The sequence below is a fragment of the Ruditapes philippinarum genome, unplaced genomic scaffold (genome assembly GCF_026571515.1).
Source record: "Ruditapes philippinarum isolate M1 unplaced genomic scaffold, ASM2657151v2 ctg2253_1_1_1_1, whole genome shotgun sequence".
NCBI lineage: Eukaryota > Metazoa > Mollusca > Bivalvia > Venerida > Veneridae > Ruditapes > Ruditapes philippinarum.
In genome coordinates, this window is record NW_026852746.1 from 145,757 (window position 1) to 171,410 (window position 25,654).

The 25,654-nt window shown below is 33.3% G+C and overlaps 1 protein-coding gene across 1 annotated transcript; it reads left to right on the forward strand.

Annotated features, from left to right (window-relative positions):
* The first annotated feature begins 941 nt into the window (after positions 1–941).
* LOC132723280 (chondroitin proteoglycan 2-like) lies at positions 942–2,833 on the forward strand. Its single transcript, XM_060707956.1, has 4 exons — positions 942–1,107; positions 1,448–1,598; positions 2,211–2,356; positions 2,697–2,833. Exons 1-4 carry the CDS (start codon positions 1,062–1,064, stop codon positions 2,777–2,779), a joined length of 426 nt encoding a protein of 141 aa, XP_060563939.1. The 5' UTR covers positions 942–1,061; the 3' UTR covers positions 2,780–2,833.
* Positions 2,834–25,654: the final 22,821 nt, after the last annotated feature.

Consider the following 25,654-nt stretch of genomic DNA (forward strand, 5'->3'; position numbering starts at 1 on the left):
ACGTACACACCCCCGATAAGTCTATTTTTATCAGATTTAAGGGATACAACGTATGTAAGGCCCGTACGGGAGAATTATAGATTTATAATTATTTCTGTTCCATTGCATTACTCAGAGAAATAAGATTGCATATAGACTGTTAAACTAATTTAAGGTTGTTTATAACTAAAGAATTTCTAAAAAAAAAAGTGCAATTATTGAATAGTAGATTTATAAGTTACAGCTCGATGAAGGATTTTTTTTTGTTTTAGAAAATAAAATCACGAGTGATTTGTTTTAATATGAAATTTGTAAAGTGAATGCTTCTTTTTTAGGATTTCATTTTTAAGTTTCAATTACGGTAAAACAAATTTTAGTATATAATTTCTAAATGTAATATCTTCAAAAATCAAAGCGGATGGTTAATGTTAACGATATGTGAAGTATTGCAAAAACACTTTCAACCTATTTCTTGCAACCATTTTCTATTCATTCATTGTAGCCTCCTGTAATCTATATTGCAAGCAGCATTCTTTCGGAGTACCGTTTTTTTAGGATAACGACATTTACGTCGTCGTTCCTTTGCAAAGCTCCCAAACTGGTTTAGGAATATGAAATAAATGCTCATTTCCATCATTTAATGATCAATTATTGATCTGTTATTTAAGAGAAAAAGCATCGAAACACGAGGATATCTGATTTGTATAGACAAAAATAAAAACACATTCCCTGTCGTCCCAGAAAAAAGTAACCAATGAACGAGCATCTGACTTTTCTTTCGCTATCCCTTTCCCAGTCGTCGCAATCAGTAAACCCCAGAAAAAATAAGCCAATCATCGAGCTTGCTCTATTTTTATCCCCGACAGACGGTGCTCCAGCTACCGCACTGAGCATACGATTAAACTCTGACACATTTTCATTAGAAAGGTCTCTGAACTATGTTGCGCATGTCATGGTTAAACTAACCGAACCTTGTCGGGCCTTAAGAGATACTGACAAATTTCTCTCATTGCTTCAATATACTTCAGTTTCATTTCTATGGTATTTTAGTTGAAATACTTGCTAACTTTAATTTTTTTATCATGAATTATTTAGCGATTTGTATTCTTGTATCCTCGGCATTTATTGGTAAGTAATATTTAAAGTTATACCATTTGCAGATAGGAAAAATATTTATCAAAAGTTAATGCCATACGATTCGTGTTGATAATTTTTTATTCTATTCGAAACGATTTTAGACTAATTTTAAAGATCCTGTATGTTGTGATCAAAGTGGTAAACCACACTAAGTGAAATTATATATATGTACATAATTATTTTCAAATATCGAAGAATATGTAAAATATGTACTGCAAATATTTGTGTATATTATATTTAATCATTAATCTTAAGTATTGAAGGTTTATTCTTGTATTTTTTATTTGAATTTTTTTTTAAATATATTTTCATTTCACGGCTTTAATTTTAGGCCATGTATCAGCTGTAAATTGCACAACGTTAGCAGACGGTAATTACGAACTTGGCTGCAAGTCTTTCGCCAAATGTATCGGCGGTGTTGCTTCCATAGTGGACTGCCCGGAACAAATGGTGTATAATAACAATACAGGATTGTGCGACGAGTAAGCATATATATATATTTTTCCATTAAAAAAACAAAAATAAAAACATCAAACTACTACTATGGTTGACAACGCATATTTGACAGAAGTATTTTCAAAATAAATAAGAGTTTAAACGGTCTCTTTCTATACACTAAGTCTTCTGATTATATCAGAGATATTAATTATTCAAAGAATAACTTATATCATAAACTGTCTAGTAAACCTTTGAATTATTTTTCAAACGGCATTGTAAGTTAAAACACTTGTAATTCATCCACAACAATCTGGAAAATGTGATTTCCTTCGCACGCAATGACTCTAATAAAATTACATGAAAATTGCAGACTCGATTTGATTGAGTCTTTTATGAGAGGTAATGAAAACTTGCAACCTGTCAAACACCCCCTAGCAACGGCTTAAGAACTATTCAATCTTCAATATGCTGGAATCAATGATCCTCACGGTCAAAACAAAAACGATTACAATGAAGAGAAATACCTGGCAACTATAAGTAGGTTCAGAAGTTTGATACTACATTTTCTGTATGAGCATGTACTTGGAACTTCAAGAGAATTGTTAATATTTCAAATCTTCACAACTTTGTCATCTGAACTTTATTGTTCTTTCAAGCGCCAAGAATGTGTCACCCCCATGTGGAATGCTTATTGACTGCACGAGCTCACCGGACGGACGTTATGCTGATAAAGACCAGAACTGCAGGACATGGTACACGTGCAATAACAACAAATTTTTAGGACATAATTTCTGCCCTGAAGGTATGTAAATAGATAAATAATGAATCATTACATTAACATGTATATATATACTTATAAACAAAACCTTAAAATCAAAGTCCAATCAATGTTATGTTTTAATTTCAAGGCTCCAAGATTTTTTCCTTTTAGTAAATATTTGGTAATTCTTCATCAAAAGCTTGCATAGGATGGCTTATTTTATATTTTCCGTAATTTGGTTCAACAAAGTTTCAATACAACTTTCTACCCAATTTTGCAGTTAAAATCAAAATTAGTTTTCATGTGGACGCCAAGTGTTCGCGAGAATCAATTTTCTTGTTGTTAAGTTCTAAGTTTAATTTCTTACGTTAATTCCTTTCAGGGACCGTGTTTGACGAAACCTTAAATACATGCAACTGGGAAAACGCAGTACCACCACCATGTGGAACTCTAAAAGGGAAATGAAAACCGGACATGTCATTTTAGAAATTAAAACTCATTTTTAATGTAAATTTCTTATAGTTTAAATAAATGCCTTTACAAGCTGTGTTTCATATTTTTACTGAGTCAGTATCATTTATGTATAAGTTTAACACTATATCTATATTTTCATGTACTTGGTAAAATGAAAAAAGATTTTCAAGCATCATGGATGGACATAGTATAATCACATTATTGATTGCTAGTTAAAGCAATCGAAATATATACTCAACATGTCCATGCATTGCGTTACTTCATACAACAAGACAACATTTAAGTCCTAAGATGCATTTTACTATTTGTCAGTGCTTGCAGATATAAGTGTGTTTAAATTCAAATTGCAAAATTCCATAGTGTAAACAATTTCGTCTGTCGGTATATTACGAAAGACCAGTGGGGACATTTCAACTTCATGAATTCCCAATTTCAGCATCATGAATTCTCAATTTCAACTTCACAATTCATGATTTCAACTTCATGAATTCACGATTTCAACTTCACGAATTCAACTTCGTGAAGTTGAAATCGTGAATTCGTGAGGTTGAAATCGTGAATTCGTTAAGTTGAAATCGTGAATTCGTGAAGTTGAAATCGTGAACTCACGAAGTTGAAATCGTGAAGTTGAAATTATCGTGAATTCATGAAGTTGAAATCGTGAATTCGTGAGGTTGAAATCGTGAATTCGTGAAGTTGAAATCGTGAATTCGTGAAGTTGAAATCGTGAATTCAAGAAGTTGAATTCGTGAAGTTGACATCGTGAATTCATGAAGTTGAAATCGTGTATTCAAGAAGTTGAATTCGTGAATTCAAGAAGTTGAATTCGTGAAGTTGAAATCGTGAATTCATGAAGTTTAAATCGAGAATTTTTGAAGTTGAAATCGTGAATTCACGAAGTTGAAATTGTGAAGTTGTAATCGTGAATTCATGAAGTTGAAATCGTGAATTCGTGACGTTTAGTTGAAATCGTGAATTCGTGACGTTTAGTTGAAATCGTGAATTCATGAAGTTGAAATCGTGAATTCAAGAAGATGAAATCGTGAATTCATGAAGTTGAAATTGTGAAGTTGAAATCGTGAATTCATGAAGTTGAAATCGTGAATTCGTGACGTTTAGTTGAAATCGTGAATTCATGGAGTTGAAATCGTGAATTCACGAAGTTGAAATTGTGAAGTTGAAATTGTGAATACATGAAGTTGAAATCGAGAATTCGTGAAGTTGAAATCGTGAATTCGTGTAGTTGAAGTCGTGAGTTTATGAAGCTGAATCGTGAATTCGAGAATTCCGTATTTTGAAAACGGGAATGCACGAAGTTTTAATTTTGAATTGATGAAGATGAAATCGGGAATTCATGAAGTTGAAACGGCCCTACCGGCCTTTCGAATATCTTATTTTAACTGTTAATCTGTTATTGTACGGAAAAAAACTCTTTGCAGATTGAACTATCAATCAAACTTTTCAAAAGAGTTATGATAAAATAAAAAAATGCTTTTTAACGGAAAAACTGTAAACAGATACTATGCTCAAGACAACTTCTACTCCTCAAGGTACTGATTTAACTTTATTCTTCAAATCTTTGGCAAGCGTATTAAAAAAGTACATTTAGATAAGGACTGCAATCGATGTTTAAGTATAATGATGCAAGTGTTCATATTAGATTAAACATATTTTCTGCTCCTTTATAATGACTTCTTTCTGGTAAAGATAAGAAACACTACCATGATATAATGAAAATTCTTTAGGCGTAAACTTAATGTAAACAAGCGTTTCCGGCTTGTTAACAAGCTTTCTGGCTTGTTAACAAGCTGCCTGTCCTCAATACGACCTTCCTAAGAACGGACCCTTTAATAGAAGACAATTTATCATCTTGCAGCCTAATTTCCTATTAGTTTATTTCGTGTGCGTTCTTTATCTTTTGAATCTCTTGAAGGATATTAATGATAATTTGTCTCATTGAGGACCTATATTTTAGAAAACCTTCTAGTTCAAGTGTAAATGACAAGGTCAGTAATTTCGTGTACGTTTTACACATTTGAACCTTTTGATAAACAATATTCATGATACACTGCTCAAATATTAATATCATTAAGACAACGTGTAGAACTTGCATGCAGGCGTCAAGCTTTAATATCAGTCACAGTTAACAGCTTTTTCTTTAATTATGTATACTTTGTAATTGTGTATACCAACAACTGGTACAAACTTTACTTAATATGAAATATATGCCTACATACCTACATACCTGCTTGAAAATCTGCTTAAGAATAATTGAGTAAAATATGCAGATGTGGGTTTGATCTTGAAACATTTGCTTAGCATACACTACAAATTGGCTCCCCGACGAGATTTCAGAAGACGAGCCAGGCGAGCTGTTTTCTGGTTGGAGGCCACCTGGGATCCAATGGCAATCTAAGGACCAGGAAGATCACAGAGACATCACCGCGGCAACCAAGGCAGCAGTAGAAGAGATCTACCATCCTATAGGTATACCTCCCACCCCTATCCCCACCCCCACCCATATTTTTAATAAGAGCTCTTTCGCGCCACACCTCTAGACAGAAATACATGTACATAAACTTTTATTTGTAAATAGACATCAGCTGGAAGTGCAATATCTAGGACGCGGAGGAATTTATACATTTGGAACTCTGAACTGTGATATTTTGTAATTTTATTTTTGTGTTTGTGGAATTTTTATAATCATGTAAGTACATATTTTATTCTTGTCTATTTTTATTGTTTTTGGCGGTATTTTTCATTTTTTGTAAGGACTATTTTTCTTTGTTAACTTAGGTACTACTTTCGGCCCATATTCCAAATTTTGTGTGACCTGTTTCGGAAAATTTAATAACAAGGTAAATTTCTTTATATTTATACATATATTAAAGATCCTGTATGTTTTGTAATTGAGATTGCATACCACTCTTCATTGAATTATATATGTATGTAATTATGCAAATTTGTCAATTTGCAAACATGGAAGAATATGTAAAATATATATTGCAAATATTTGTACATATTTAAGGTAATCATTTAATTTATATGCATTCATTTCTTATTGGAAAAATTGACTTAAAATTTATAGAAAACTAAATTCTAATTACCTCCCTTTATTTACATGAAATATTAAAGTTCGGTAATATCTTTTATAAATAATTTTTTTTTGAAACTTTACAATATCGATAAATCTTAATTTGAGCATCATAATTTGTATATAAAACCATAAAAATAATGTGTTACAGGATCTTTAAGTAAATTTTTGGTTTAATTCAGTTGCTATCAAGGTAAATTTTTTATTCTTTCATTAACTAGGACTTGTCATTTGATTTATTTTATGTAAACACCGATAATGTAATTTTGTCACACAATTTCGCGATCTTTTCAATATTTTTTTTAGGTAATTTCGGATAAACCATAAATTTCGGATAGTTTAAAATACTATATACAAGAAACTCACTTCCATTTCGTTTATATTTTTGATAAATCTTTTTGAAAATACTGCTGCTGTTTATTTGTTATGTGTGTTTGTAAATATCTTCGTGTATATTTTATTTTTGTGTATGTAAATACATGTAAATACTATTTGTCTTATTAATATACATTGATTTTATTTTTTTAGTTATCTGGTTGATACAATAAAATTAATAGTATAGATATATTTAAATAGATATTTAAGAAATCTTTAGGGTCTTTTAATTATTTGTTTACTTTGAAAAAAATATTTAGAAAAATTTAAGGATCTTGATAACTGTGTTTGTTTACTTTGTGTATTGAATATATATATATTGCATTCTATTTCTAATCTTTCTATCTTTACTTCTCTACAAACTAACAAATTAACACCCAGAACCAATTCACGTTTAAGTATTTTTTGTTTGAAAGTGAGTGCGGTCGTGTGATTTATTCGGTTTATTATGTTTTTGGCGTTTGTTTGGTTGGTAAGTCATTTGGTTGGACGGCATAGCAGTATCAAGTCATCTGGTAATTGGTAATTGATTAAGGGTATTAATTGTTGACATTTTTTTTTTTTTGGCTAAATAAATTCCTTATTTTTTTACCCAGACATTTTAATTTGAACTGCCCATTTTTTTCTTTGGTATATTACTTTTAGGTCATTTAAGTACTGGTTACATCCAGGAATTACAGTGTAATAATTATTCTACATTTTTTTATAAATTGATTGGTAAGTACTGGTGACAACCAGGAAATACTTAATAAATAAGTACTGGTATTTACCAGGAATTATTTAAGAGATATCTGCCCAAATATAACTGGTGTATTATATATGTTTGATTATTGACCTTTAGAATATTAAAATGTTTTAGTACTGGTTATCCCCAGTACTGGTTCAAACCAGGAATTTGTGAATTGAAGGTACTAATATTGGTACAGTTAGTACTTGGTAAAATACATAGTTACCTTTTATTATTTTTTAAGGTGTATTGATTTAAAAACAATTCTGGTAAGAGTTGTCAGGTAAATAGAAGCATTTATACTTGCTTTTAATATTGTTTGTGAATACATCAATAAATTTGATTATTGAGTTTCATTTAAAATAAACTTATTGGTTTTTCACCATAAGTTAGGTGTATTTCCCTGGTCTATTTTACCCCATATTTCCGCTTCAGTGTCTTATTCTTTGAACACTTATTTATTTTATTTTTTTTATTTTCTGTTTATTTTATTTATTGACTTCATTTACATCTGTCCACTCAATCCCAGGGTCTATTCTTTTTCCCTCTCATTTTTTTGCATTTTTTTTAAAGATGGAAGATTCAGAAGGTGAGAAGAAATATTCTTTTTCTGAGGAAGAGATGATTAATTTTTTGTCGTCAAAGTACCATATCTCTGTTAAGGATGGAACACCAGTTAAAGACACCCTCTCATGGTTATGGTAGTAAGGTATAAAGCCTACTTCCTCAGTTTTTCTCCTTCTGCTCCCCCATCTTCACCTCCCCAATTTTAATCCCGTACTCCTAAGATTCCACCTTTTTCTGGAGATGAACCCTACCCCTAAAAGGTGAAATTTCTTATTATGAGTGGCACCATGAGGTACAGTGTCCTTAAGAAAGATACATCTTTACTTGACTCCCAAGTTCGTCAAGCTGTGAGATCTTCTTTAAGGGGCACAGCTAAACGTTTGGTAGTTTCGTTAGGTGAATCTGTGTCCATAGATGATATTTTACATAAGTTGTCTGTGAATTATGCTGAACCATCAAGGCAAGGTGTTACTATGAAGGAATTCTTCAATGCATCTCAGGGCGTTGATGAATCGGTAGCAGCTTATGGGGTGTCGTTTAGAGTGCACTTTGCAGAGAGCTTTTGAGGGTGGGTTCTGTACCAAAGTCTGCTAGGAAATGAATTATTATGTGAAAAGTTATGGTCAGGTTTAAGGTCAGATTCTTTAAGAGCAAGCAGTAGACATAAGCTTGACTCTGCTTCTGACTATGATGACTTTTTAATGGAAATCCGTAAGGATTGAGAAGGATACTATTCCGTCTGTCCAGCCCAAGTCTAAAATTTCTGTAAATTCGCAGGTGTCTGGTGAAATGGGCTTCTATTTCCTATGTAGAAAAATTTATGAAGGACATGGAGCACCGTTTCAACTGAACAAATGCGTGGTTTACAGTCTGGTGTTGATAGGAGATTTAATGCCATTTTACAGAAACTTGATAATCTCTCATTACCTACACAACCTACTCATTTGCCTCAATGGAACACACCACCACCCCCAGTACAGACATACCAGATTTTTCAGACACCACCTAAAACCCGGGAAACCTTTAAACAACCCCAAAGTCCGTAACACATCTTACAAACCAACGCATTGGCGGGGCCCAAATGGGAAAGGGGTTTTTATAAATCACAGGGCCATTTTGCTCCCGGAAAACAAGGGGGATTTTCTCCCGGTTTAAAAAAACCCAAAGGGTCCCCCCTTTTTTGTTGGGCCCAAATCAGAGGCGGTTATTGAAAAACAATAAACCTTCCCTTAGAAAAGGTTTATTAGGGTTCCAAAAAAGGGCCAATATTTTTAATTTAAATGGTTTTTTTAAAGCCAAAAGCTCTTTTTGTACTGGTTTAAAAGGGTTTTAAACAGTACCAAACTCTTTTTTTTTTGTAAATTAAATCAAATAGACCCCCCACTTTTTAAATTTTTTAAAAGATTTCAATATAAAATTTTAAAACATTTCATTTTTGAAAAGGGGCCAATTTTTAAAAGATATTTTAGGGTTTTACATTGAAGTTCCGATTGCTATACCTGAATTAAACCTTCAGTTGCCTGTGCCTGTATTAGTTGTCCCTGATACACATAACAACATATCTTTGTCCTGTGATATTGGGTACCAATGTTATCAGGCTCTGTAAACTTTCATCTTCTGATTCAAATTTGTCTCAAGTTTGGCAATCAGCATTTGACAGTTTAGTTTGTAAGCCTCACACAGTCAAATCTACCAATGACCATCCTATCACAGTTGCACCGTATGAGTCTATTTCTGTTAATGGTCTTGTTAGAGGTGTCTTTAGTGATACTAAGCTTGTGACTGAAAACCCTGATGCAGTGATTTTATATATATTGTTCGGCCACAAATAGTTTCAGTGTCCAATGAAAGCGGTTATGCAAAGGTGCCTGTACGCATCTGTAATCTGAAACTGCGAGGACATTGACTATTAAGCCGAAATCTACATTTGTGTGGTTAATGAAGTCACAGTGCTAGACAACCTCGCTTCTTCTCATTCTGTTTCTAATGGTGTGAACTCTACCTCTTCACAGCCAGATTTATCTTCTCTTGGTTTGAATATTGATACTGAGAATCTGTCCCCTCAGCAACTTCTGCGTGTTCGCCAAGTTTTAGGCAATTGGAATCATGTATTTTCCAAGGGATCAACTGATATTGGTTGTACTGATCTCACACGCCATAGTATTGTTTTAAATGATGACACCCCTTTTCAAGCAGCCTTACAGGAAAATTCCCCCTGGAATGTATGAAGAGGTGAGGCAGCACCTTAAGGATATGCTTGATTGCGGTGCCATCAGGCCTAGTGACTCTCCTTTCTCTTCTAATGTAGTTCTTGTTCGGAAAAAAGGATGGTTCACTTAGGTTCTGTATTGATTTTAGATTGCTTAACTCAAGAACAAGAAAAGATGCATATATGCTTCCTCGCTTTGATGACACTGTAGACCTTTTAGTGGGTTCTAAATTTTTCTCTAAACTCGACTTACGCAGTGGTTACTGGGCAAGTTGAGATGGAGGAAGATTCAAAGCCCTATACTGCTTTTTTCTGTTGGTAATCTTGGATTTTACGAATTCAATAGGCTTGCCTTTGGATTAGTTAATTCAGGTGCTACTTTTCAGAGAGTCATGGAACGTGCCATGGGTGACCTTCTTTTGCGTGAATGTCTTGTTTTTTGTTGATGACATTTTGGTCTTTTCTGAAACTTTTTGAGGAGCATATTGTTAGGCTTGAAAATGTTTTTCAACGTTTATCTTCTCATGGTCTTAAACTTAAAGGCTCTAAGTGTGAATTTTTCAAAACGTCCGTTTTCTTATCTAGGGCATGTTTATCTGTGAGAATGGTATTTCTACTGATCCCGATAAAACTTCTGCTATTTCTTCTTGGCCAGTCCCTAAGAACATTGCTGAATTAAGGACATTTCTTGGAACTGCATGTTTTTTACAGGAGATTTATTAAGGATTATTCCAAGTTGGCCAAACCCCTTAATGACTTACTTGAGGGTCATGGTAATTCTCCCAAAATCTAAGTCCAAGCGTTCTAGAAAGACTGCTACATGGGGTATGGGGTGATGCCCCAGCAATCTTCTTTTGATATTCTTAAGGAAAAACTTACTTCTCCTCCTGTTCTTGCTTTTGCTGACTTCAGTAAACCCTTTAAAGTCCATATCGACGCGAGTGGGTCTGGATTAGGGGCCGTGTTACTTCAAGAGCAGGATGGCTCAGAGCATGTCATAGCTTATGCCAGCAGAGGTTTAAGACGTAGTGAACGTAATTACCCTGCTCATAAACTTGAATTTTTAGCTTTGAAATGGGCTGTCTGTGATAAGTTTCACGACTATCTTTATGGCAGCCAATTTCTTGTTTCTACTGACAACAACCCTTTAACTTATGTCCTGTCCTCTGCTAAGTTGGACGCGACAGGTCATCGTTGGATTGCTGCTTTGTCTGCCTATGATTTTGAAATCATATATAAGTCAGGCAAACAGAATCAAGATTGTGATGGGCTATCTCGCCGACCACAACTCTTTCAGCGATGCTGTCAAGGCAGTGTGCTTTGCTGCTTCTGTCTCTCTTTCTTCTGCTGAATGTTGCTCGGAGATGAGGTCCTAATATGGCCAATGAGGAATCTTTTTCCTCTTCTGAAGCTGCAGCCAGAACCAGTGGATTGGGCGGTAGAACAGTCTAAAGACACTGATATATCTTCTGTTCTTTCCATCCTACGTTCTGGTTCTCGTCCGAGGGGGGAGGAGATGTCGAAAGACGTCAAAATCTCTTCTTCGTGACTTCTCTCGTCTTTCTATCAAAAGATGGTGTTTCTTTATCGTACCGCCACTTCTGGATGGAGAAGAAGTACAACAACTTGTAATTCCTTATTCTCATAGGAATATTGCTTTGAAAGTCGGGTCATCAAGGAACTTTGCAAAATTGCAAATGTTCGAAAGACAAGAACCACTCCTTTCCACCCTATGGGAAATCCATCAGCGGAGCGATTTAATCGGACCCTTCTCAGAATGTTAGGTACACTGGCAGAAGAATCATAAATCTAAGTGGGCAGATTTTGTTTCCTTCTCTTGTTCAGGCTTATAACGCCACCAAGAACTCTTCTACAGGTTTTTCTCCTCACTTTCTTATGTTTGATGGCATCCCCGTCTTTCTGTTGATGCCTATCTTGGTACTTTTCCTTCTAAAATAGATAAGTACAGAATCCCTAAAGAAAGCCCAACACGACAAAAATGAAAATGTTGCAGGCTCGGTTTGATTGAGCCTGTTCATGGACGGTACTGGAAAGTGCAAGTTACCGTCCACGCCCCCTAGCACCGGCTTAAGCAGAATTCAACATTTAAACATGAAGTAGTAAAATTTTGAATTTTGATACATCCGCAGATGTGTCCATACGGCGGTTATCATGGAACCTTCAATGTGACACTTCGTGCCATTCCATGAAAAGCGGCGTATGGTCCCCAAATAATAAAAAGCGTGTGCCCTAAACGAGAAAACAATGGGCGGAACTAATTAAAATGGAATTTTGAAAGGGGATCTGAGGTTATGAAGCCTGCATATCACAGATAAGACGTCAAAAGACAAATTAAAAAAGCAGGCAACATATCCTAAGGGTGATTCAACATTATTCAAGTAGGAATATTGGAACCACCCAACTAGAAAATGCCGAAAAGTTGAAACTAAAAATACCACAAGCACAACAATAATGTCGTGCTGAACGATTTTCAAGGATTGAAAATATAACATCATTGATTAAATGTACGGGGAGACTTTTTACAGCCGCCACACGGCACAAATAACACGGATGTGACCATAAAATAGATAAGTACAGAATCCCTAAAGAAAGCCCAACACGACAAAAATGAAAATGTTGCAGGCTCGGTTTGATTGAGCCTGTTCATGGACGGTACTGGAAAGTGCAAGTTACCGTCCACGCCCCCTAGCACCGGCTTAAGCAGAATTCAACATTTAAACATGAAGTAGTAAAATTTTGAATTTTGATACATCCGCAGATGTGTTCATACGGCGGTTATCATGGAACCTTCAATGTGACACTTCGTGCCATTCCATGAAAAGCGGCGTATGGTCCCCAAATAATAAAAAGCGTGTGCCCTAAACGAGAAAACAATGGGCGGAACTAATTAAAATGGAATTTTGAAAGGGGATCTGAGGTTATGAAGCCTGCATATCACAGATAAGACGTCAAAAGACAAATTTATAAAGCAGGCAACATATCCTAAGGGTGATTCAACATTATTCAAGTAGGAATATTGGAACCACCCAACTAGAAAATGCCAAAAATGTTGAAACTAAAAATACCACAAGCACAACAATAATGTCGTGCTGAACGATTTTCAAGGATTGAAAATATAACATCATTGATTAAATGTACGGGGAGACTTTTTACAGTCGCCACACGGCACAAATAACACGGATGTGACCATAAAATAGATAAGTACAGAATCCCTAAAGAAAGCCCAACACGACAAAAATGAAAATGTTGCAGGCTCGGTTTGATTGAGCCTGTTCATGGACGGTACTGGAAAGTGCAAGTTACCGTCCACGCCCCCTAGCACCGGCTTAAGCAGAATTCAACATCTAAACATGAAGTAGTAAAATTTTGAATTTTGATACATCCGCAGATGTGTTCATACGGCGGTTATCTGAACATCTTTCTCCTACTACTTATGTTTCTCGTTTGAAGGAACGCCTTCAATATGCTTATCGGTTAGCTGGTGATGTTGCCAAGAAGCGGGCTGATCAAAACAAGAAGCAATATGACCGTAGAGTTCGCGAGAACAAATTGGTTGTAGGCGATATTGTTTTGGTCCGAAAAGTCAATCTTCAAGGTCGACAGAAGCTGGCAGATAAGTGGGAGAAGGATCCTTTTGTTATCATTGACATACCATTTCCTGACCAACCTGTATATAAAGTACAACTTGAGTCTCGAAAAGGTCCTGTCAGAACCCTTCACAGAAATATGCTTCTTCCATTTATTTCTATCCCTGAAGAAGATACAGATTTACCTGTTGAAATTAAGCCTAAACCAAAACCTAGGCGTGTTCCTATACAGAAAGAGTATGATGCTGATTCTAGCTCTTCTGAATCATCATCTTGTGTATACATCATACCACAGAGGAGATTTCCAGTTACTCGCAGTCGCAATACTGGCGTTGATTATGGACATTCTTCTCATGCTCCTTCTATTTCTATCCCTTCATTTGTTCCCAGGATGCACCCCAATCCTGTAACATATTCCCCAGACAATGTCCCAGTTACTCCAGTGAGTGTACCAGTTACTCCAGTAAGTGTTTTAGTTACTCCAGTAAGTGTTCCAGTTACTCCAGTAACTATCCCAGTTACTCCAGTAAGTGTTCCAGTTACTCCAGTAAGTGTTCCAGTTACTCCAGTAAGTGTACCAGTTACTCCAGTGAGTAGACCAAGTACTCCAGTGACTATTCCAGTCATTCCAGTACATACGCCCGTTTTATCTTCACGCCCTATCCCACGCCCTAGACGTGTGATACATCCACCGGATAGGTATGGAGAATGGGTATAATTATTGTATAATGTTGTTTCATTTTTTTATGCAGTCCTTTTAAATTTCACATGGGTCCTATGTATGGAGGTATATACTATGTATTTATTATTTTCAAGTAGAATTGACAACTCTACTGTATTGCATTATTTCTTTATATTTTACTGTTTAACTATTGCAAAATAGTTATAGGAGGGCAGTATATCTTAAATAATATGATATATTTATGTCGTCATATGAATATACAGTGTATTGCATTTTTGTTTTTCGAATTTATTATAATGTTATTTTTTTCATAAATCCAGGTTTCATTAATAATTGTTTAAGAAAATGCCGGTGTCATTTTTAACTAGAGGGGGGAGTGTGTAGATAAGGTTAAATTTAGCCAAGTTCACTTTTTATAATAAATACGGTAGTTATTTCCCTTAAAGGCCAAACCAAATCTTTTGTGGTGTTATGTGTTCATGTTTGTCTTTGTTCCTTTTGTATGGGTGATTGAACTGGTTTTGCAAGTTTAGTGATGGATGATTGGTTTTGGTATGCAAGTTATTTTTAGATGATTTGGTTCTGGGATATAATATTTCTTGGTAACTGACCACTCCTTGTCTCGCTTTCAAAGTGAAAAGAACTATAAAATTATTTAACTTTCAGTAATTTCTTTATAGGAATACTTGATTCTTATTTCTATTATTTCATTAGATTTCTTCTATTACAAGGTATGTTTAATAGTGTATATATGTATTTATTTATTTGTGAAATTGTTTTTATTGTAATTTGAATTGTTGTATTATATTGTGTATTATGTATTTTGTAAAATGTATTTGTCTTGTATTATATTTGTTTGTAATGTGATGTCTCATACTTATTTTATTTGTTACAGGTTTTATTCTTTATTGAATAAACACATATAAAATATGATAAACAAGATCGACAAGGAAAGGCGGCATTCAATGAACGCAGCCTCATTATTCAATAAAGAATAAAACCTGTAACAAATAAAATAAGTATGAGACATCACATTACAAACAAATATAATACAAGACAAATACATTTCACAAAATACATAATACAGAATATTACACAGCAATTCAAATTACAATAAAAACAATTTCACAAACCTCATTGAGTATTGGTTTAACATAAACCCCACCACTACAAATACATGATAATCAGTAATGAGTTAAGTAGTCTGTCACGAAATGCCAACGATTCGGGAACATGGGTAACAAGAATAGTTTGCTATTTTATGTTTCTTTATTATTTTTATCATAAGTATCCACCCATTTATTATTCAGGGATATCTAAATTGCACTTATCGTTTTATGATTAATCTCGCTTATATGATTGTTTGAGAATATCTAGATCTGATACCTATTCATATCCAAAATCACTCTATTATGATCACCGTGATTCTTTTGATACAATATTCTTCTGAGATATTTGCCTATTTATAACTCAATCTATACAAAGTATTTTGAAGATGCTGATATTGTAAAACAATCACAACCTTGTCATGAACTGGACAAACTTCTATATAATTGAGACTCGGGTATTCTAGGGTATTTGCATTGTGGGACAAAGGCGGGCTTGAGTTCTTCAGATGATTTGGGTTTTATCTGAATTACGCAACATTAAAATGGATCCTGCTTCTTCTACAAATGTTTTATGCTGTAAAATAATTCTAGTGAGAAGAATGTATGTTTTACCTTTCAAAGTGAAGGAGAAACAACACTGTAAAATAGATAAATACAGAATCCCTAAAGAAAGCCCAACACGGCAATATTGAAAATGTTGCAGGCTCGGTTTGATTGAGCCTGTTCATGGACGGTACTGGATAGTGCAAGTTACCGTCCACGCCCCCTAGCACCGGCTTAAGCAGAATTCAACATTTAACATGAATTGGTAAAATTTAGAATTTTGAAACATCCGCAGATGTGTTCATATGGCGGTTATCATGGAACCTTCAATGTGACACGTTAGTGCCATTCCATGAAAAGCGGCATATGGTCCCCAAGTAAAAAAATGCGTGTGCCCTAAACGAGAAAACAATGGGCGGAACTAAATAAAATGGGATTTTGAAAGGGGATCAGAGGTTATGAAGCCTGCGTATCACAGATAAGACGTCAAAAGACAAATTTAAAAAGCAGGCAACATATCCTAAGGGTGATTCAACATTATTCAAGTAGGAATATTGGAACCACCCAACTAGATAATGCCGAAAAGTTGAAACTAAAAATACCACAAGCACAACAATAATGTAAGACTGTTGTATATCATCTGTATAGTTAAATGTTGTGACATTGAGCACGTTTTAGTCGAATAAAGATACATCTGATTACACAGGATAATCAATTTAATTCAATTTTAATTGAAAATTCTTGTAATTCACAAATCAAGATATTTCTTTCCATTTTCTTGACTTACCGAACATTGTTTAATATTTCTTCAAAAGATCAGCCAGTTGAACCTTTAAAATTCGCTTTGAATTGTTTTAAAATTGATATATTCAAGCAATATACTCGACGGAGAAGATAAAATTCCTCGCCATTGGATAAAAGAAAATCGATCTTTGGAAAGGCGATGTCTTACACCGTATATATATTATGCAAACTTTAAGGTTAAAACATTGGTTGAGAATCAACAATTATTATTAATGCTAGTTTGGTATGTCATCTCTCCTATGTGTAAATATATGTATTGTTTGGGTAATAAACAAAATATAACGGCGTTTTTTTTTGTATGAATAGTAAATTTTATTATCTATACTGTACAGTGGAACAAGCGATAAAGGATTAAACCACGGGGGTGGAACCCCATATTTGTATCTAAAAAATTAGCATCGGTAAAAATTATATGTGAATTTCCGCTGCACCAGATGTGAAACATAACACCAGATGTGACTGTAAAAATAGGTCAATCGCAGGGTAAGTTTTCATCTTTTAAAACATTTATATAAAATTCAATCCTTTTTTTAAAGAAAATCGAAATGTGATTCTACCCTCCTGACTCTCCTCCATATTACCCATTTTTGTTTTGGATTTCTATGCAGTCTTCAGCGAGATATTCTTTCCGTCGTGGGTTCTGGTGTTTCCAAAACATACAATATAATTTTTACCGATGCTCATTTTTTTGAGATACATATGGGGTTCCACCCCCGTGTAAACGCTAAAGGCCTATAACCAGCGTAGAAACTAGCATATTTTCTAAAGACAATTCCAATTATACACTTCAACAAGAACAAACACATTTGAAAAAAACGTTTACTGGCCAATATTACTAACACTAAAATTCAATTAAAAGTACATTTCGTATCAGGTTCTAGGGCCAAACAAAGCACAATGTATATTACTCACATACCTTAATGTATGAATGGCTGTTAGATCACATATCAAAAGAACACACAGAACAAAAACATAGAATATTTTCAAACAAAGTAAGCTTAGTAAAATAATGACATATTCTAACGCCAATTCAACTATAAAACAAAAAGGATACATGATACACAACCAGTTAAAATTAGGAAATAGATATCAATTTGAGTGCATTCTTGTAAATTAATGCTCGGTTCAAGCTTAAATATGAAGGGAATATCACCACGAAGGATGAGTAATAAATTACAAAGCATTTAAATGATAAACCTTTCATTATTGTACTATAAGGCAAAAATGAATATCTTTTCACATTCTAACACGCAAATAAAAAGAGAAATTAATAACACAAATTATAGAAATACATTGAGCGTAGCAGTAATTATAATGACGTCATTTAGTTTCTTGACGTCTGATCTGACGTCATATGATGTGTAAGCATTCCTTGTTTATGCTATGCCTATATCGTGTAATAATGGACTTGATTGTTCTATCTGTTTTAATTGAATTAGACTAAAATGGATAGTATTTTTTTGCATATTTATTTTGCGATTGTACCTTTTAAAGTTCCTATGTGGAAAAATAAAGAACGGGATTAAAAAAAGATAACTTGTACGTTTAACTAAAACTTAAATTTTAAGAAATTTCTGCTTATCGTTTCAGAGCAAAACAGATCACTATTCAGTTAAATCAAATATCTTAAAATAGAACGTTAATAACTCACATATTTAGCTAGTAACCAGGCATAATACAAATGCATTTTAGAAAGAATAACACTAAGCTAAGCAAAATAAGGAAATAAATTGTCATATAGCCAGGAACAGTTTAAAACTCAATTTTATGGAAACACTGACCACGTGCACTTCATTTATTTTACAGATAGTTTTACAGAGGAAAATAATTATTAACCATATGACTTCTCATGAATATTTGTCTGTAGATGATGGGTCCCAACTTCTTTATATAATGCCTAGAGCACTGTGCCTATACATTTTTCCATACTCTACAATTGTATTTCATTAAACATGATGGCAGTGAGTAAAAAAGCTGATTTTCATATTAATACACACAACATATACGCAATAAATCGGAAATAAAATTAAAAACCAAACATCTGACGTTTGTATCAAACCTGCTGGAACCAAAATTGATTAACCTTTGCAATGGATATAAACCCAGGTCAGCCCCCAAAGGGAAAACTTAAATTTTCATTTTGGTATCATCAAAGTTAGAAATGAAAGCTTGAAAAGTATATTAAAGAAAATACAGCAGGTTAAGATATATTCAAATACACACAAGCATTTCAAGAAACACTCAGAGAAAGCCCTTTCTATGACTAAATTGAAAATCGTTACATAAATTTGTCATTTATTTGGACTAAATACAGCAATTAGAAATTCTCTAAAAATCAATTCGTAACACATTATTATATATTCACTTTGTTCAGATATTGAATAATAAATTTTGGAATGTGAAAAATGCAAAGTCACTGAAATAAATTGTAAATGGCGAAATATAATTATGAACCTGCAGCTCTGTTTCTTACTTTAATCATTAATGATATAATTTGGATTCTAATCAATACTAATATATTGTATGAAATATCTAATTTTCATAAAGCTCTTTAAACACATTTTTGTCATTGATGACAAAGAATATATATTTCACATAATATACATATGATATATATAATAAATATAACCACTATCGTAGCATGATTTAAGTCCACGTGTGTCCGTATTAACTCCGATAAAGGAGATGAAATATATTTATTTTAATATATATATTTTTATTATAGATTTTTATATCATGTCTCAAAATCTATAGTAAACAACACTAAACACTATTACAGACAACATTTTGTAAAGCTTGCCAAGTACCTTCATTGATGTCATAGTTTGCTTTTCAACTGCAAAAGAAATATAAAATCTGTAACATAATACTCATGCGGCTCCTGTCAAGAAAACCATACAAATATTAAGCTAGTTTACTTTCCTGGATGCTTCTAAGTTTAATTTATTGGATATTATTGGATATTCGTGACGTTTATATAATCTTTATTTATGGCTTCTGTATATAAATGATCGTTTCCAATATAACTTGAACCGCTAAGCAAATGTCAAATAAGCTTACATCCATACTCCTTGATAAGTAATAATATAAACGTTCGTTTGACCGATCCTTCGATCGTCAAAAAATTAATCAAAATGCAGACATGTTCCAAGTACAAATTCTATTCTATTGTAAATACTATGTGATTAATGTATTCATGTGACATACATTCACAGTAAATTCATCAATTGACAATTTATTTTATGTCCAACAGTTATATACTCCGCTTTTGACATAGAATCGTTTATTTGAATAACTGATTGTTAATCTGTTTAAATGATAAATATTAATTATGTTTAAAGAAATATTACCTTATTCACATAATATGCCAACATCTTCATCATGATCACAATTGTGTGTTCCCCAACCACTATGTGGACAATGAGATAAGCTTGTTTCAGTTCCTGTACATTCAACATCGTCTAAATATATTGGTAGTGTCCCAGCGCCGAAGAATGCGGAGCCAAATACCACAGGATTTGAACTAAAATTAGTGCATAAACATATTACCATTGTCAATTGTTTTATACAATGTAATAATTCATAAAGCAACTTAGAATTTAACCTGTTTGTCATAGGCATGTTTTGAGGATCAAACAGTAATTCAATTGCTATTTAAAGTAAGCTTAATTACTGTTAGACGATTACACTTGAAAATATGTCTGATTCCTCCCATGGAAAATTATCCATGTATAGTAGGTAAGCCAGGGAGTAAAATTAATATTCTTTGTTTTTGTTTGGTCGTTGTAAATCTATATTGGTCTAAAATACATTTCGTAAGCTTTATACTTAGCTGATAAATTTAATTAACATAATATATAATTTGATCAATTGGTAAGTAGCACACATCTTACTTAACTTCACTTGAGTAGAATTTATTACAACTTGTTAGGATCTTTGTTTTTCTATTATCTGTTATAACTACTTTTTGAATATAAAACAAAATTAATGATAAGCGAAACTATTTTAGAACTAATACAGTTAATTTTCAACATTAAGATGGAAATATACCTAATGCAACATTATATATGTATATATTAAACAGAAACTCAGAATTACTGAACGTGAAGTGATGTTAATTATTTTACTGAATGTAATCTTTTTAAAGTCACAATTTTTTCCAACAGGGCTACTGCATATCAGAAATTACAGAAATTCCATGACAAACGTCGTATGGTCCCCAATTAAAAGAGTGATTGTGCCCTTAACGAGAAAACAATGGGCGGAACTAAAAAAATGGTATTTTGAAAGCAGATCAGAGGTTATGAAGTCTGCATATCACAGAAAATCTGTTTTATATACATAATTTTATATGGTTTACTTGTTAATAATTGTCTTGCTGTTTGTCTTCCTTTTAGTCACTGATTATTTTATTATGGGCCAATAGGTTTCATTTTTATATGTATTGACAAAATCATTTAGGGGTATTATACATTTCACTTTTTGTACCCATAACAACTGTTAGCATTTACTTGCCGGGAATCATTTCATTGAAATTGTCTCGTCGTAGAGGTAAATGTTTGGGTTAAGAAGCAATTAGGTGAATGAAGGAATTGAGAATCAACAAACAAAGTTAAAAAACACAAGTTTTCAATGGTACATATAGTGTATCTTTTTTATTCTTGTACAAGATCCAACACATAATTGAAACTCCAAATGATATATTACAAACTCATATTTTAAATGTTTGAAAAGTCCTTAAATATTCAAGACAGCAGTGTTTTTAAACCTGAATAACTCTGGCTTGATTTTCCATGGGATCTGATATGCTTGTCATATATCGAGCGATCTCTTAGTTAGCTTTTCATTATTATTTGTCAAGTGTAAGATTGCCATTAGCAAGTTTTAAATCAAAATATAATGCATAATAATAAGCATACTTTATCGGAAAGAAAATTAAACCATGACATGATGAACTCTCCATGTAATTGCCCGACTTCATCTTTTTGACCAAGAGCTTAAACAAATTGGAGACGGGATTTATTTTCTACATTTTGTAAGAGATTTGGTCCTTTGACTTGAATGACGAGAACATAATTAGAATAGCACGGACATATATTCATGCTTCACACGTCTTTGTCATAAATTCTAAACGTAATCCATTCATTATAGGAGCCTGACAAAATACCAGAAATTGTAAACGATAATTAAAGCAACATACATTTGCAGACTTCTGAACACTGGCACTCAAGATCTGGAACGGTCCAGTTGTTTTGCATTTTCTCGAGTTTTCCTTTTTTAAATCATTTTTACACACCAAATTTATGGTATTTACTATTATAATAATCTAAATCTGATATTATTAATAAGTTAAAGAAAATCAGCTTGTGTTGAGACCGAGATATATACATTTCAAAAACAACTTATAAGCGTGATATCCTTTCAACGACTATGGCGTAATAAATGTAATCGAGGTGTCACCTATGGCTGCCACATAGATTCTATATATTTATGTTCAGAATTTGAGGCCCGATCATTGAATCATATGCACTGCTGAATACAGGATGCAACTTATTCGAGGTCAATCATGATTTTTGGCACGGTTATGTACATTTAAAAACGTGTGTCAGTGCAAATTCGACAAAATCATATATTTTCAGTTATACCGCGAACGAATGTTTCTGAGCAGTAAGGTGTAACGCGATTGTTATGTTTTTCGTAAACTTACATATTCAAGTGCAGAACAGAGACAAAATTATGAAATGCACGGGTAACATTAATTTAAATGGATCACTACTACCGAGTTCAATTTACTATGACTTCCTGTAATTAAAAGCTCTACTGTAACGTACATGTTCAGGTCAAACACAAATGAGCCACGTTTTCATGAAATTGAAAGACTTTTGTAAGGTGGAGAATCTCTACGAAAATGGTTGACAAAGTGTCAGTGGTTCTAATGATATAACACGTGTCTCAGTGTTTCAGTTATGTTTTAAGATTCCCTCTCTTATTTAGAATTGTTGTTTAGTTTATTATATTCCTCTCAAAGCGTAAATAGAGCTGTTTACTTTTATCATCAAACACTGTCTATTGTCAGAAACAAATAAGTTAAAAAAAAGGAAAATTTTGTTTGTTTATTCATATACACTTAACAAAAGTTCTAACCGATCACTTTTTAAATTTTGATTATTTTATAACGTATCAATAGATCCTTATAAAATTTTGCAGAGGTGATTTGTGTGTCATTTTCTACCGATTTGTGGAATGAAAAATAATTTAATACGGTTCCATGCACTCACGCGGGAGACAGGGCGCGGTTTACACATTTTGGCACGAAATGTTCGTGCAGAGCGTGGTGAGTATTAAATTTTACATTGCATAAATCCTTGTTAACTTTATAAGTGAAAAAACATAAAACATGGCACGAATGTCGATGCAGGATCGTGCCGTAGCAGTTGGAATGTTGAATGCTGGAGCCTCTATCAGACAGGTGAGTGGCTGTTCATAAAAATATTTTTTTTAAAATATCGATAAAGTATTATTTAAATAGAAAATGTTATAATTTTATTATTCTCAATGTGTTCATTCTCTTCGAAATAAAATAAAAGTCGGATCTATTGGTATTATTCTTTTTCACATATAAGCGAAAACTCAGGGTGATCGGTTAGAACTTTTGTTCAGTGTAGTGTCTATGAACAAAGCGAACGTAATAAAATGGCAATGCTCAGTCGGTGTGCGAACTAAAATTATCAATAATTGATAGACCTAGTTACAGTAGAAATAAATTAATATATTATAATATTTGTCCGGCTTCACATTTTAGTACGTCTATTTGCACTTTGAATGATTTTATTTATAGAAATTAGTACGCTCTTTACACCAATTTAATATCGCCTTGCGCCCAACAACCGACCTGTCGCTCCACTACTTTGGAAAAATATCAGTATTCAAATTCAAGAAATCAACCAAGAGTATTTTATTTTGCACGAAAGACAAGCTCTTGTTACGGGTTGATATTTTCCTAAAATACTTTTTCAAGAAATCGGAAGTGTAGAGCGTTTCCGTGGTTGGAAGTTTGATATTTAACAAATCGTCGTTCACTTCCTCTTTTTGTAACAGTTTAGATCATTGGTAGCTTAAAACAATCCTACACGGAACAACATTGATCGATTTTTGAAAAAATACAAACTAAATGAAATACAAGTTACAATTAGCCGTTATATCGGCCTTCCGCTCTATCTCGGAAATGCCGGTCTCTCGTTTCACCGTACACAACTTACAATTTTGAAGTGGAGCGACAGTTTGTCGGGTGTGATAAATGTGGGTGTAATGATTCACGAATGTTTTTCTGAAGACGTTTCTAATAAAATGAAAATTTTATTGTCTTTCTACACGTCAATTTTAAGTAAAATTAAAGTCATTTGTTTTAACACATGTGGATATAGGTTCATGTTGTTTGTTATTGTTTCCTACTTACTGCGGATAATTCAGCATCTTACAAACAACCTTTGCTGACGGCACTTTAAATTCATCATCGCATACTGTTCCCCAAGTCCCACCATGCCGTATTTCCAGTCTCCCTTCATATTGATTTGACCCTCCAACTAATCGAACTTCAAAAATAGAAAAAGTATTGAACAACAATAATTATAAATTTGAAATCTTGAACTTATAAAGTGTAAAACATAATTATTGGACAAAATTAAAAAAAAAACACCACAATTTATTTCAACAACTTAGTATATATTTTAAATGACACAGATTAACATTTTTGCAACAGATGCGTGTATTTAATGTTTCAGTGCAATCCCTAACTGCAACATTTAATTCACACATCAATTTCTTCATCTGTCAGTACATCAGACACATACATGTATAGATAGATACAACAACAATAAAGTCAGAAACATGTTAGAGTACAACGAAACTTAAATGTAATAATTTATACGACCTCTACCACCAGTTTACGAATAATTTATATACACTTACATAAGAACCAAATCCCGAATGATCACAAGAAAGGTGATAAAATAGAAGGCAACATTTTAGCTGTTCAGCTGATGTACAACACTCACAAGTAGTTAGTTTAATCGAGGTATTTCCAATTATCACGGTTAAAAATGATATTGACTTCTGTTCAAATTGTTCAAACGATAAGGATTGTTTGGTTTCTATATCAACTTATACATGTACCGACAAATTGTCTACAACTATAACTAGATTTATTTTAAGAGGATGTGAGGAGCTGTATATTGATAGCGATAAGTAAACAATTGATTACACTATAATTTGTCATTTGAGCAAAAACCTAAAAAGAAAAAGAAAAACCCGTGTTCTTTTAATCAGTACACAAGTTGTTGCTTCACGTTTCCTTGCTTCTTATTTCAAACATGATCTTTAATGTTTAATCTTTGAGTCTGTTTTAGCTCTTGGAGAAATTTATTTTGTATATAATTCCTATATAATTTCATTTCCAATTAATTGTGAAATGTAATACTTGATTTTTCCCGCAGGTCATAATCCAAACCTATCCCAGGCCTATATTTACCACATTCATTAAGTGGGTCCAGATTGCCCGAGTGAACATTAGCCAATAAAAGTTATAAAAACACGCCCGTTTAACTCACAACGATTGTAAAATGTCAATCGGTAAAAATGTTGTGAGCAACTTCCGTTCCTCGTTGTGAGCACCCATCTATGACGTGTGACACGATAAACAAGGTGAGTTTTTCATAATTTTTGAAGATTACAGACATATATGTAAAAATATCGGAATGCAGTTAGCTAGCGATGTGTTTTCCGAGTGTGCACATGTAAAGATATTGGCTGTTGGTGGACAATTTGATGGAAATACCGTGCGACGCAGTTACTCGGGGTAGCTGGAAAACTGGAGACAACTTCTCTCCGGACCAAATTTAACATTGAAAACGTCGATTCTGGTGAAGTTTTGTGCATTCTAACCTAAAACAGATGCCCACAGGTCTTCAGCGTAAATTATTACCTGAAAGTCGTCATAGAAACGAGATATACCCTTTTTTGCTTTAATGCTCGTTGTGAGCACCATAACCTCGTTGTGAGCAAGACAAGCGCAGTGCGTGTCTGGTTTTAATATGTAATTCAGATGGTGAAAATATAATTTTCAATCTACCAAAGCAATTAAAACGTTTTT

Excerpts from the sequence above, each read along its gene's own strand:
- LOC132723280 (XM_060707956.1), top strand. The coding sequence starts at position 1,062 with ATGAATTATTTAGCGATTTGTATTCTTGTATCCTCGGCATTTATTG. Across the intron at positions 1,108-1,447 it reads TGTATCCTCGGCATTTATTG|GCCATGTATCAGCTGTAAAT; the intron begins GTAAGTAATATT and ends CTTTAATTTTAG. Across the intron at positions 1,599-2,210 it reads AATACAGGATTGTGCGACGA|CGCCAAGAATGTGTCACCCC; the intron begins GTAAGCATATAT and ends TGTTCTTTCAAG.